Below are 14,834 nucleotides of genomic sequence, written 5' to 3'. Positions count from 1 at the left end.
ACTCTGGCCCAGGCCCCAGGGACTTGTGGAAAGGGAGCGGGACTTCCCTTCATTCACCATGCTTGGTTAGGATCAGGCCCACAGAGTACTATGGAGAAAGGCAGCACTCTTTAGTAGTTGGCCTGTTTCGCAGGGCATGGTGGACAGAAATGCTAAGTTCCACCTTACACTGATCAGCAGGCCTAGGGCCAGAGAGGCAACAAGAGAGTAAGACCCAGGGAATAAGCCGAAGACTAGAATCCCATTCCCTTGGGGTCAACTGAAAGGGTGGGGGGACAGTCTTGATCAAGTGTGATAAATTTTTATAAAGATAAATATATATATATATATTTCTAAATGTAACTGTTCTATGTGCCAGAAAGCTGAGGAGAGGGGGCTGTTCCTCTGTCCTTCACTCCACTGCCTTGTATGAAAGAAGTGTTAGTGTGCTAGGGGGAATTACCCCATCCCCAGTCTGTGTGCCAAGCTCACATGGGAGAATGGCAATGGGAGCCAGGGCTGGCCACGGTCCCCTACTCTTACCCCTGGGATATGCCCTGGAGAATGGTAACTAAATGATTTAAAGAGAAAAAAATTAAATTTGATGCTGTTTTTTTCTTCAGTTGTGTTGAGTGCATGGGTTCAAACTATCTGTGCCCTTCCCTTCTCATCAACTAAACATATCCTGTAGCTGCCATGTTACCTACCTCTGTCCTGAAGCTGTATCACAGATACTTTCCAGCTGTAGTATAACACTGGCCACATGCTGATGGGTTTCTGCACATTTTAGCTCTGGCTGTAAGCCTATTAGCCAGAGGGAATATCATTTGGGGAAAGTGGTGAGATTTTATTGCATCACCTGAATCTCTAGGCATAAACAGCAAGGAGGAAGCAGGGCTCATGTATAATGTGCATCAGGGGGACGAACTGCTTATATAACTAGGACAGCTTTAGTGGGAGGAGAGTGGAGGCAGAGGCTGGGGATGGGAGCAGTGAGCTGTCGGCAGGGGCAACATGCCCGGGTGGCTGCTCCTCAAAAGGTAGGCAATGGGATCTGGCAGCCTATAGAGGGGAGGTGAAGGAAGCTTGGGTTTAAAGCCTGGGGAGTTGTAATCTAAGGGGAGTGGGCTGTGAAAGCATCCAGCCCCATACTGAGGTACAGGCATAGCCCTGATAGCTCACTGAGAAAATGGCTGTGTTTTCCTAGATGATTTGAATTGTGTCCAGGCCTTGGCCCAAAGCAAGGGTAGCAGCAATTCGGCTTGGTGCTCAAAAGTGAACCTTATTTGGGTTTGTGATTTAAGTGGAGGAAGTGTTTGTTAAGATAGGCAGAAACTGCAGTGCTTCTGGGGCAGATTTAGAGTGGTTTCCTTGGTTCTCAGCAGGGTGGCAATATCCAGGGACCATGGACCAGAGGCTGGAAGAACTTTTGGTCAGGTTTGGGGACAACCAGGTCAAGTCTGGAAGAGATGTGGGGACTACGGGGGCGTCAGTGCCTACCCTGTGAGCCCCTGGAGCCAGCTCCAATGGTAGTAGAAAAGCCTCTGTCTGAGTGGCCTCTGCCTCAGTTCATCAACCTCTTTCTGCCAGAATTTCCCATTAAGCCCCTTAACAGACAGCAGCAGTTGAAGGTAAGATGAATGGAATCCCTCGAAGGGGGCCTTCACCTTGGGAAGAAATCTAGAAACTTGCCGTTCTCCATTTCTCTGCAGATTTTAGGCCTTGTGGCCAAAGGATCCTTTGGAACTGTCTTCAAGGTGTTGGATTGTGACCAGAAAGCTGTATTTGCAGTGAAGGTGGGGGCCTAGTGTTCTTCCATATAATTCTCTAGTTTTTGTGTTCAATATTGGTTCCAAAGAGTTTGGGTGGATTAAAAAATTCAATAGCACTGTTCCCCTATAAAGAAGAGCTCTGGTGGTGCAGTGCCTAACCAGACTACTAACCAGAAGATTGATGGTTCAAACCCATCAGCTGCTCCATGGAAAGAAGATGGGGCAATGTACTTCTGTAAAGATTTATCACCTTGGAAACCCAGTGGGGTTCACTGAGTTGGAATCGACTCGATGGCAGTGGGTTTTGGTTTATTCCCCTATAGGAATCACAACTCTGCTCCTTTTGTAGGTGGTGTCCAAGATAAAGGTACTACAAAGGGACACCCTGAGGCAGTGCAAAGAGGAAGTTAGGATTCAGGTATGCACCAGACCCTGGAAAGGATCATAGTAAGAAAGAGCTAAAGCATCTTATCCAACTTTATGCTCGTGTTTTGTTCTGCCCCCTCATCCTGCTTCAACCTAGTTCAGCACTAAAGCAGACCTAGGAAAGGTAGCTGTCTGCACAGTTGTCCAGATTCTGCTGGGGAAATAGTCTCCATCATGTCCCCAGTGTAACCCTTAGTATTATGCTGGTTTCAGGGTTACCAGGCAGTTGGTCCCAGTGATAAGTTCCTTTGACCTGAGTGGTGAGGGAGCAGCTCCCCTTGTGTACAACTAAGTGGAACTTCTTGGCTGCCTTGATCTTCAATGATATGATTCCTCCCTTTTTTTTTTTTTTTGTCCCTAGAGACAGATCAGCCACCCTTTTGTACACGGTTTGTGGGACAGCTGGCAGGGAAAACGGCACCTCTTCATAAGTGAGTGGCCTCTCCTCATCTCCAAGGGCCCTTCTTCTATATCCTCTACTTGGGATTACCTATCCCTTTGGCTTGTTCGGCCTTTGCTCTGTTCATAGCGCCCCTCTACCCTAGAGGGCAAGGGAATACCAGGTAACACCAGTTTGAGCATGAGGCCTACAATGCCTGAGCCCAGACACAGTCACCTCCAAACAATGCCCAGACTCCTGGTGCTTTGCAGTGTGCAGCTACTACAGCAGAGATCTGTACTCCCTCTGGTCCACGGCTGGCTGCTTTGCTGAGGCTTCCCTCTCTCTCTGTGCTGCTGAGCTGGTCTTGGTGCTGTGTAAGTGAAACAGGAATGGCAATAGAAACGGAGAGGGAAGAATTGGGGTCGGGGGAGCAGAGGGAAAAAACTGGTAACTACAGGTCAAAGAATAGGGGTAGGTATGTGAGGGGGCTACTAGGGAAAGTGGAAAGGTCGAGAGAGCTTCAGCACAACCTATGCTTGCTGTTACCCACAGGTTATCTTCATGACTTGGGCATCATCCATCGAGATGTGAAGGTAGAGTCGAGAGCTTCCCTCCCTTGTTTGAGGAAGGGCTTTGGTCAGAGGTTCCAACAGTTCCAAGAAAGCAGAGTGGAGCTGAGAACAGTTAACCTCAGGGCCCCCTTTGGTGCTAAGGATTTGGGCAAGGGTTCTACCATATATAGATTTGGTATCTAGAGTATCTTTTTTGGTTAGGGGAACACATGATGCAAGAGGGTTGAAAGGAAGAGAATGAATAATAACTTCTCACCTGTGATTTTCTAGATGGAGAATATCCTTCTGGATGAACGAGGTAAGTACCTGGGTTTCATTACAAGTCATGGCTGATGAAGGGTGAAACAGAGTGGTGCTGCTTCCTTACCTTCTTTCATAGGACATCTGAAACTGACAGACTTTGGTCTGTCCCGCCACCTGCCCCAGGGAGCCCAAGCATATACTATCTGTGGCACTCTGCAATACATGGGTGAGAGAGGCTAAGGCTGGTGGTTAAGCATTGGGCAGGATAGCTAAAAGGTGTCAGTGACAAGTATCTTTCCATTTTGTAGCCCCAGAGGTCCTGAGTGGAGGGCCTTACAACCATTCTGCTGATTGGTGGTCCCTGGGTATCTTGCTTTTCTCTCTGGCAACTGGAAAGGTGAGACAGCTGGGCAGAGAAAAGAAAAACTTTGTCCTGTGATAGAAGGAAAGACCTTAGGAAATCTTGCCTTATTCCCACTAAGTAATAACACCCTACCCCCACCCTAACTCAGTTCCCAGTGACTGCAGAGAGAGATCATCTGGTCATGTTGGCAAGTGTGACTCACTGTGACTATGAGATCCCTGCCTTTCTTAACCAAGGGCTCACACTCCTCCTCCATGAGGTAAGTGTGAACACTACCTTTGACTTTCCTTCTTGATTACCAAACAGTTCTCTCTCTCTTTTCCCTATCATTGAAGTGGTATTTCCCCAGTGCCTCTAATTTTTGGTGGGGGGCGGGGCTGCAACTTGATTAAAGTTTACCTCTCTACTTGCCCTCTAACCTGCACTTCACATTTCATTCCTGAGTTCTTGGTTCTATGGATTCTATTCGTCTCCCACAAATCTCTTCCCCATCTGGAGTATACTGGTCTCTTCCAAGGAAGTGGGCCAGTGCCACTCTCTTTTTTTTTTTTTAATTAGGATTTGGGTGAAGATTTACAGAGTAAATTCACTTTTCATACAGCAGTTCACATATACTTTGTCTCATGTCATTGACCAAAATTTACAATGCAGCAGCTCCCCTCCCACTTCCTCCCCATAGTTACCTCCTCCCAGTGTCCATCCCTTCATACTCTTCTGCACCCTGAGCTATCTCCCTGTGCATAAGCAGCCCTTCCTTCTCCCATGATTGTTCTCTCCAGGGCGTGTGTCTACTTGAGGTAAATGTTTAACTCACATGCCTGTACTTTGTTTGGCTGGAAACCACAGTTGTGGGTTCAATTCCAGACCTGAAGGGCAACTAGGGGCCATAGTCTCAGTGGTTACACCAGGCCACTCTCTTTCCATTTAAAAACTTATAAATAAACTTCTATATTCCCACATTTGCCCCAAATTAGCCTGTTTCTCCCTTTTACAAATTTCCACAGTTCCATGGCTTGCTTCCTTCTTTTCCAGTGTCTGTTTAGCCCCTTTCCTCTCCCAGTTCCTCACCCTTCATGTTCTATTTCCCTTCAGCTCTTATGTCAGAACCCCTTCCACCGTCCACGCTATCTGCATCATTTCCAGGTCCACCCTTTCTTTCGGGGTGTGACCTTTGACCCAGAGCTCCTACAGAAGCATCCAATGAACTTTGTCACAGAGCCACAAACTACCCAGCCCAGTCCACTGGAGTCCATGCCCTTCAAGGACTTTGACTGTGACCTGGAATCCTTCCTGGTTCACCCCAGCTTAAGCTGGGGCACAGCTGGGAACCTGAGGATCTCCTCTACTGCCAACTCAGTGTAACTACCTTCATGATCTAGTTTGTTTTAACTTTGTAGCCCCTTACCATTCTGTTATTTTAGGCATTGGAACAAGGTTCACATCTTGGTCATTCTACTGTTGGCAGATACAACTGGCTTTAGCCCTTGCCCTGTCACCTATTTCCCCTTTCAATTCAATGTCTCAGATTGGGTGGTGACCCTTCTTTTGCTTTACTTTTCCCTCTCCTTGCTTCTCTGTCATGTTTCCTTTCTGGAACAATAATAACCCTTCATGGATTCCTGTGGTGCTACTTAGGTGTTTAATAGGCTTGTCAGAAGCATTATGAATATTTTTCAAAGATCTCAAAAGCTGACATTTCTTTTTTAGGGGAATAAATAATGCAACAGAAAAAATACGATGTAGAGGCTCAAGGACAGTATGGAATAAATCTAATTTAAAAAAAAAATAAACCCAATAGCCTGAAGTAAGATGATGATAGGAACTCAAACATGGGTGGGTTAAATGTCTTCTCTGTGGTAACTGATGCAGCCATCAAATTCCTTCTGAAATAAAACTACCTCAAAAGACATAAAAATTCTTACACTGATCAATTTCTGATGGGCAAACCAAGGAGTCTTTTATGGAGAGGCATGACTTAAACCTTAAGATTTAAGGTTAGAGATACATCTCAAAATAATTTTTTCTTTAAGTAACAAAAATCACTTGGATTATGAATTTGTATACATTTTTGGTCTTCATAGCTTTTTCCACTTTTAAACTTCATAAAAGCTTCATTTTTATTCTGTGATTTTAGGGGAAAAAATGCTTTAATCTAGACCTTATTTTTCAGTTATGTCTAATCCCTCTTTTTATACCAAAGACAGTCTGGAGAATACCATGTATACTTTTATTTATTAATTCTGTCCCTGGATTAAACCAGATGTTCCCTGTACATGGCTGGCATTTTATAAGTCTTTGCAGAATTGCCTTTTTTCTGAATTGTAATTTAGCATAATGCCACCTGCTTTCATTACAAGATGTTAAAAGGAAAATCCCTATGAAACTTAATTGCTGTGCGTACTGTAAAGGATATTTTATCATTACAATTCATACTGTTCTATTTAAGGATGCATGGGAGAAATTTCCTCTGGTCCCAATTGTGTTTTTCCTGAATAATGACTATTTGGATTTTACCTGAAGGACACTAGATATTCAAGTGATTCTATTTTCTTCTTTGTACTAATACCAGATCATCTTACATATTCTGTAGGCTAGCCACATTCTTGATTCCATTTTTCTTCTCTATATTTTTCTTATCCTCATTTTTTTTTTTAGTTTTAGTATTTTTGCTCTTACTCTATTGTATCATTGTAAGTCTTTTGGAATAAGGTTAGGATATAAAGAAATAAAAGCATGTATCCTTAATCCTTTTGATTATCTCATTCATCTCTCTGTAGACTCTTTTGTAGCTTTACTACATTTTTTTTTCTTTATTAAGCTGTTGTAGTGACCACAACTGCACATTGAATAAAAACTTTGGATACTAAAAATAGGAATTAATGCTTTCCAAAATAGTAGTTAAGAGCATTAGATTAGAATTTAGGAGACCTGGTACATGGATCCACCAATAATTATGTCTTTAAGTGAGTCATTTTATACATTAGAAAACTAATGTATAAAATAAGAGTGTTATAAGTATTGATGCTTAATTGCAGGGAGTTGGTTTTAGATTTCTGCAATGCTTTTTCAAAGGGCAGATGCAGAGCATTTGATATTTTGTGATACTATCTGGCCCAGTGTTATTTCTAGTCAGAGTCTATAGGAAATGGTTAATATCATGTCTCTAGGTGTGGGACAAAGAAGTAAGTTTGGCCTTTTGCATCTGGTTTCTGAAAATTGACTAAGCAATTAAGATGCACTCTGTCTTTCTAAAATAGCCAGGCAAGTAGGGGCTATACAAGAAAACTATCTTTAAGAAGGGAGGGGGCATGATGCCATCATGCATATTTATTTTGTATTATCATAACTATACATTAAGGCTCTAGTCATGTATATTCGCTGAGAGCTCAATGACCAGGGGACTTTGTGTGTGTGTGTGGGAGCTTCCTGCAGGAGAGAAGGTGGAGTATGTCCTTGGGGACAGTGGAAATTTTGACAGGGATCTCTCCTAGACCTTGCCTCTTCACTTTTTATCCTTTCAGATTATAATAAAATAGGTAACTGTAAGTATAGGTAGTTGTTGTTGTTGTTGTTGTTATATGCCGTCGAGTCAGCCCTGACTCATAGCGACCCCTCCTTGGGTTTCCGAGGCAGTATCACTATGGAAGTAGATTGCCCAACCTTCCTTCCGAGGAGTGGCTGGTGGGTTTGAACCGCCAGCCTTCTGGTTAGCGGTCAAGTGCAAATGGCTAGCAAGGAGGAATGAGGGAAGGTGAAGCCTGCATCCATTTCTAGGTGGGAATTGGATTCATAATGATCCTTGCTCTGCGGTTAATGATAAAGGTGGGGTCTGCCCACCTTGCCCCTTGTATAGTGAGTCTGTAGCATCATCCTTGTACTAGGTCACATTAGGTAGATCAGAGACCATGATCATATACAGTGAAACCTATATGAATTGGAACTTGATGGGACTACCTTGTTTTTCCGGGTCTTGCAAGCTTTCTGCCTTTGATAGGGTGCAGTCTTAGCACTTTTCTATCACATGTTTTGGTAGAAAATATTTGAGTTTTACTTTTCTGACAGGTTCTGGCTTTCACAGGTTTTAAGTAGAGTTTGAATCATTTCTTCCCACATGAAGACATTTCAACATACTCTATTCAATCAGTTCTGTACTAACGTAGTGATTTTCAGGGTAGAGTAGAGGGGGTGATAGAAAATCAGTTTCAGAAAGTATAATTAAAGAAACCAACACACTGCCCTTATGGCCCAATTTGGATAGGCTCATCCTTGGAAAGCATTCTGTCTGCACTCCCATTTATAATCACTGACCTTTTTACTTATTCACATGAAATTCTCTTAAAAATATTTTTTTATATACAACTTGACCTTTTAAGTCCCTATGTTTTGATTTTTTCATTACCTGGAAGAAACCTGATACACCTGTAAACATGAATACTTTATGCTATACTCACTTCTATCTTTTGTAAAAATTTAAGATTAATCTTAACACTAATCCTTATGTACTTTCTAGAAAACTGTCTAACTTCTAAACCTAAGTTCCTTTTGTCAATGATTTAACAAACCAGTAATCTCAATTCCTTGGTTACTTTAAACAGTGTTTTCAATGTAGAATCTTACCATTTGTTTTTGTTTTTGTTTTTAATTAAACAAGATCATATTCACTGGTTCTCTTTTATACAAATGCATTATTAACCCCATGAAGAATTCTGATAGATTAATCAGTAATGATTTTATTTAGAAAAAAGCATGCTACCTTTTTACCTAAAGGTCCATTTTGCTTATATTCTGAGAATATACTCATCATTTCAAATTTCATTTTAAACCATGAGTTATATTGGTGTACAGAGCTCTACTGATTAGCAGTGGTCATATTGTTTCCTTTGTTCAATACTCCATCATACACAGCAGCATAGCTAATAATTCCACAATTTCATCTTGAATTTACTCAGAACTGTCCAGTAGATACTTCTCAGGGTTGCTAATTTAAGTTATGTAGTTAGATTTTTATAAAATAAATATCTAAACCTAAAATTTAAAAGGGAGCCCTGGTGGCATAATGCCTAAGGCACTTGACTGCTAACCAGAAGGCTGGCGGTTCAAACCCACCAGCCATTCCTCGGAAGGAAGGTTGGGAAATCTGCTTCTGTAGTGATACCACCTCGGAAACCCAAGGAGGGGTGGCTATGAGTTGGGTCCGACTCGACGGCACAAAACGACAACAACAACAAAATTGGTTGGGCACCTATCTCATATAAGGAGCTCTGGTGGTGTAATGCCTAAGGTACTTGACTGCCAACCAGAAGACTGGTGGTTCAAACCTATCAGCCACTCCATGGAAGGAAGACTGGGCAATCTACTTCCATAAAGATTTACCACCTCCGAACCCCAAAGGGGGTTCGCTATGAGTAAGAATTGACTTGATGGCAGTGAGTTTGGTTTGGTTTTGGTTTATCTCTCACATGCAAAACTTAATTCCAGATAGATTAAACACTTAAATGCCATACACTAAAGCGTTAAAAATCTTAGAACATCTGGGAGACTAGATCTACAATAAAGGAATGGAGGAGATACCTAAACCAAGACAGAAGTTAAGAAACCAACAAGAGTTAAGAAAGACATTTAATTACATAAAAATTTGATGAATGAATGATTCAATCAAGACAAGAAATCTAGATACTATGAAAGAAAAAGACAAACATCTTAACCACATAAACATAAAAAAGCCTTTGGTCAAAGGTACCATTAATAATATCAGTGGACAAACGATAGAGAAAAAACATTTGCAGTGTGATGACATAAAGAATTAATGTCTATTGCACAGAACTCTTACAAATTAGAAAAGAGAAACAACCAGTCTTTTTTTAAAAAAGGGCAAGGAAATGAAGTGACAAATCAATTAGGTATCTGTCAGTTGACTTGGAAGGCTCTATATAAGACATTGAGAAAAAGAGTGCAGAAGTGTAAGAAATGATTCTACTTGTAAAAAGGACTTAATGACTTTTCCCGTGTGTGTGTGTGTGTGTGTGTGTGTGTGAAAGAGAGAGAGAGAGAAACAGAAAAGGAGAGTACACATGAGACGTGAACCTGAGAGAGGGAAGTAATGCAAGTGGAAAGAGGAGGGGGTAAAAAAAGAAAGCTTGTACTAGGCCTTATCTCAAAAACCCCAGTATACACAAAAACTAATTTTTGAGGGGAAAAAAAATCTGTGTTTGTCAATATGCATAAAAAATTACAAAGCATTAGAGCTATATTTAAGGGGAAGAATCTCTAGGATATATTGCTAAGTAATAATTGTTGTTGTTATGTGCCGTCGAGTTGGACCCAACTCATAGCGACCCCTCTTTGGGTTTCCAAGGCAGTGTCACTGTGGAAGTAGACTGCCCCATCATCCTTCCCTTCAAACTAATTCTACTTGAATAAAGTAAAAACAAAACAAAAAACAAAAAAAAATGTGCGCATCTGTGTGTGTATGCTTATGTACATTTGTATAAAGGTATATACATCATTGGTTACCTCGAAAGGGCAGAAAGGATGGTGGGGGGCAGGTTTTGGCTTTAATACATCTTTGAATTATATTATTTCATGTGCTATAACAACCATCTATTATTTTTATAATTTGAGAAACATCAAATTAAAAAAAAATACTGTGTAAAACAATATCGATAAACTTACTCTGTTTGTTACCTATTACTTATAATGGCATTTTCCCTCTCATCTACCCCTCCATGTGTCTCTTAATTTGCTGCTGGAAGCACCATATCCCTTTGGCTGCCGGCTGGGTATCTGACAAACCAACTGCATCAAGGACTAACCATTCCAATTCACATATTTTTATAGTATTAGCTTTTACTGCTGGCACTTAAGTGTTCAGTCTTGGCTTTTCTGCCACTTCCTACCTTTATGTTATTTCCTTGTTCATTCTCATTGGCCAGAAGTACATCTTGGAATTCCCTCTCTTGAGTCTTTGGCCATTCCAAGCTCAAGTTCATCATCTTACATTCTTTCCCCCAGTTTTCCATTTAAGCTATTGAATGATGATAATTATTATCATCTCTAGGAGCTCTAGTAGTGCAGTGGTTAAAGCATTTGGCTGCTAACCAAAAGGTCAGTGGTTTGAACCCACCAGCTGCTCTGTGGGAGAAAGATGAGGTAGTCTGCTTCTGTAAAGATTTACAGCCTTGGGAACTCTATGGGGCAGTTCTGCTTTGTCCTATAGGGTCAGTATGAGTTGGAATTGACTTGATGGCAGTGGCAGTGGGTTTAGTGCCTGTAGTCTGGGACCATTAAGTTTCTAGGGCAGTGCTGTCCAGTAAAAACATAATGCAAGCCACATAAGTAATTTAAAATTTGCTAGTAGTGATATTTAAAAAGTAAAATTAATTTTAATGTCTTTTCTTTAACCCAGTATATCTATTATCATTTCAACATGTAATCAATATAAAAAATGAGATATTGTACATTCTTGTTTTCATATAAAGTCTTCAAAATCTAGTGTGTTACTTTATACTACCCCAGAACCAAACGTACTGCCACTGAGTTGATTCTGATTCATAGTGACCCCTGTAGGGTTTCCAAGGCTGTAAATATTTACAAAAATAGTAAATGGCTCATCTTTCTTCCATGGAGCAGCTAGTGGGTTGGAACCACTGACCTTTTGGTTAGTAGCCAAATGCCTTAATCACTGTACCACCAGAACTCCTTTACTTACAGCACATCTCAATTTGGACATTTGAAATGCTGACTAGGTACATGTGGCTAGTGGTTACTTACCCTTTTGGATAACACATTTCTAAAGAAGCCCACCCCTTAAGGGCCCTGCAGTTTATAATAAGATTATAGTTCTACTTCCTTGGTTATTGCCTTTTCCAAGTTCATTAACACTTCTAGAGTGTAAGTAAAATGTTATGGGTGGAATAAACACTCTATCATAAACTCTAACTTTGAATACTTACTTTTAGGCCATTACCAAAAATTCCACCTTCAATTTCCCACACGGAGGATTCAGGAGGCAGTAGAATATGGGTTAGAATCTTGCCTCTGCCATTTGCTACCTGAAGGACATTGGACAAATTACATTATTTCTTAATGATTCAGTGTTTTTGTCTATTAAATGGGAACACAGTATTTATAGTACCTACTTCAGAGGTGGGCAGTGGTGGTTCAGTGGTAGAATTCTCACCTTCCATTCAGGAGACATGTTAGATTCCCAGCCAAAGGAGCCACCATCTGTCTCTCAGTGGAGGCATTTGTGTTGTTATGCTGACCAGGTTTCAGTGGAGCTTCCGCACTGAGAAAGGCCTGGCACTCTACTTCCAAAAACTAGCCAATGAAAACCTTATGGATCACAATGGTCCAATCTGCAATGATCAGTGATCATGGGGAGTGCCCAGGTCTGGGCAACATTTTGTTCAGTTGTCTGTGGGGTCGTACCTCAACTCCACAGTAGCTGAAAACAATTTCATAGGCCCTTGTGAAGATTAAACCAAAAGAAACCCAAACTCACTGCCATCGAGTGGGATCTGACTCATAGCGACCCCTCCTTGGGTTTCCGAGGTGGTATCACTATGGAAGTAGATTGCCCAACCTTCCTTCCGAGTGGCTGGTGGGTTTGAACCTCCAGCCTTCTGGTTAGCAGCCAAATGCCTTAGGCACTACACCACCCAATTTCCCATTATGAGGATTAAATTAGTTAATACATTATAAAGGATTTGGAACAGGGCAAGGCACATAAAAATAGTCTGTACATGTTAGCTATCATTCCAGTAACTTTGTTGCAGGCCCTGAGCTAAGTCCCTAGAAAATATCAAATTCTGAGGAGGCATTAAAGCTCAGTGGCTACATTCTGGTTGAAAACTACATCTCAGGCCATCAGGGACACACAGGACCTATGTGCAGACCGCCCAAGTTTCAATAAAAAAACACTCCACTACTCACTTCTCCCTTCCAGACTTCCCAGGTGGCTCTTTCCCGTCAGGACTGAGGTGGGAGGTAACTGAGGAAACCTGGGGAGAGGCTTCCTAAGGTCAGACTATGGAGACAACTTTTCTGACAGGGTGTGATGGTGGTCCACAAGAGGCAGGAGGGATGGACTCCTTGACTCTCCTCCTATCTACAGCCTGTTCCTTGATGTAAAGCCACAAGAAGGCCTCTGGCCTGGCACCGGTTCAGCCCACACCGCTGGCATCTGGGATGGAGGATCCCAGAAGCTAGCGCGCGCGAACCCGGGGGCGGGGCAGGCCAGGGAGGGGCGTGACCAATTCCGAAGGCCCCTCCCACCCACCCGCCCGCTCGAGCCCGGAGCTGACGCGCCCGCCTGACGCACTTCGGCTCCGCAGCCAATTGGAAAGTGCGGAGCAGGTTCAAATAAAGACAGCGGTTGAACATGGCGTCTTTTCTTGGGTCTGGAAGGTGATCGACCTCGGTTCTGCGCGGAAGATGTGGCGGGTGAAAAAACTGAACCTCAGTGCGTCAGGTTCGCCCGAGCCGGTGAGCGAGAGAGCCTTGCGGAGAGAGAGAACTGGGCTGGAGCTACTAGCTTGGGGATGCTGGTGCCTTGTGTCCTGGAAAGCTGGGTCAAAGTTAGCAGTGGTGGGAGGCATGTGAAGTCCGTGATGTGAAATCTGTTGTTTGTCTTGACGCTTCCGCTAGACGAGTTTCTGAACCTATTCTTTCTCGTCGCTGAGGCTTCTAAGGGAGGGAGAGCAAGCTGGCAGAACCTTAGTTTTCTAACACAAACTTTTTTTCTCAGGGACAACCAGTTATGAGAACTCTTCTCCAAGAACTTAATCTGCAGCCGGGTGCCCTCACCAACTCTGGCCAAAGCCCCCCAGTGTGTTCTTCGCTGACCCCATCACTGTGCAAGCTGACGCTGCAGGTGAGATTCGCCGGGCGGATTTCACCACTTGGGCACTTTGCCCGGGCCTAGAGCTCAGAGGAACAGAGGTCCCAGACTGGAGCGTAATTAATAATGAAGTCTTCCACATCAGTGACATCCATTTACAGTTATTCAGGCCAACAGAGAGGTACTTAGAATGGTTAAAGGAAATCCACTGAGAACCTTAAACTTTTCCAAAGTACTGAGAAATACTTTCACCCTGATTAGTGGTCCCCCTCTTAGGGAGAGCTGACTTTCTAAAACAGTGAGACAATATTCACCCATCCGTGGAGGTAGTCAAAACTTCTGGGATCAAGTTACACATCACTGGAAGTTAGGATACTTGGACTACTGTATTTTGGTCCCTTGCAGAATTGCCATCACTGAATAATATTTTTGTCAAAGATACTGAGAGAAGTACCTATGTTAAACTAAACCAAACTCACTGCCGTGGAGTCAGATCTGACTCATAGCGACCCCTCCTTGGGTTTCTGAGGCAGTATCACTACAAAGGTAGATTGCCCAACCTTCCTTCCAAGCAAGGAGTGGCTGGTGGGTTTGAACCGCCAGCCTTCTGGTTAGCAGTCAGATGCCTTAGGCACTATGCCACCAGAGTTCTCAGCCATGTTAGACACTGGTTTTTACTCACTTTAAACACTTGTCTAGGAATGTAATCGACCTCTTTATAAGCTTCCAAGGAGCCTTGGTGGAGCAATGCTTAAGAGCTCTGCTAACAGAAAGGTCAGCAGTTCAAACCCACCAGCCGCTCTGAGGAAGAAAGAGATGTGGCAATCTGCTTCCATAAAATTGCTACGTTTGTGTGTGTTTGTGTGTGTGATTTGGGTGAAAGTTTATAGAGAAAATTCACTTTCCATATAGCAGTTCACATACACTTTGTTTCATGACATTGACTATAATTTATCACAGTGCAACAGCTCCCCTCCCACTTCCTCCTCATAGTTACCTCTTCCCTTGTCCTTCCCTTCATGTACTCCTGCCCCCTGAGCTGTCTCCCTGAGCATACACAGCCCGTATATTCTCCTATGATTGATCTCTCCAAGGAATGTATCTACCTAATGTAAATGTTCACCTGTCTTTTGTTTGGCTGGAAGCGACAGGAGTGGGTTCAATTCCAGACTTTAAGGGCAGCTAGGGGCCATAGTCTCAGTGGTTCCATCAGGTTCTATTAGATCAGCAAACCTGGTCCCTTTTTTTTTTTTTT

The 14,834-nt window shown here is 42.7% G+C and overlaps 2 protein-coding genes across 2 annotated transcripts in view; both read left to right on the top strand.

Annotated features, from left to right (window-relative positions):
• The first annotated feature begins 962 nt into the window (after positions 1–962).
• Positions 963–5,100, top strand: RSKR (ribosomal protein S6 kinase related). Its single transcript, XM_007937557.1, has 12 exons — positions 963–1,019; positions 1,365–1,610; positions 1,692–1,775; positions 2,101–2,169; positions 2,539–2,608; positions 2,829–2,933; positions 3,112–3,152; positions 3,402–3,429; positions 3,511–3,600; positions 3,683–3,771; positions 3,887–3,997; positions 4,831–5,100. The coding sequence occupies exons 1-12, from the start codon at positions 963–965 to the stop codon at positions 5,098–5,100; spliced, it is 1,260 nt and encodes a 419-aa protein (XP_007935748.1).
• An 8,073-nt stretch (positions 5,101–13,173) lies between these two features.
• SPAG5 (sperm associated antigen 5) overlaps positions 13,174–14,834 on the top strand; it is a 41,745-nt gene continuing 40,084 nt past the window's right edge. Inside the window, exons 1-2 of the mRNA XM_007937373.1 lie at positions 13,174–13,224; positions 13,487–13,612. Of these exons, the coding sequence (XP_007935564.1) occupies positions 13,174–13,224; positions 13,487–13,612 (177 nt within the window). The remainder of the gene's footprint in view (positions 13,225–13,486; positions 13,613–14,834) is intronic.

Source organism: Orycteropus afer, unplaced genomic scaffold, assembly GCF_000298275.1.
Source record: "Orycteropus afer afer isolate SDZICR_OR568_19922 unplaced genomic scaffold, OryAfe1.0 scaffold00042, whole genome shotgun sequence".
Taxonomy (NCBI): Eukaryota; Metazoa; Chordata; class Mammalia; order Tubulidentata; family Orycteropodidae; genus Orycteropus; species Orycteropus afer.
The sequence above is the reverse complement of the archived record's forward strand: the minus strand, read 5'-3'. Positions and strand labels throughout refer to the sequence as shown.

Coding starts and splice junctions, on each gene's coding strand:
- RSKR (XM_007937557.1), top strand. CDS start 963: ATGGGAGCAGTGAGCTGTCGGCAGGGGCAACATGCCCGGGTGGCTGCT. Junction 1,611..1,691: donor ACAGACAGCAGCAGTTGAAG/GTAAGATGAATG, acceptor ATTTCTCTGCAG/ATTTTAGGCCTTGTGGCCAA. Junction 3,998..4,830: donor TCACACTCCTCCTCCATGAG/GTAAGTGTGAAC, acceptor ATTTCCCTTCAG/CTCTTATGTCAGAACCCCTT.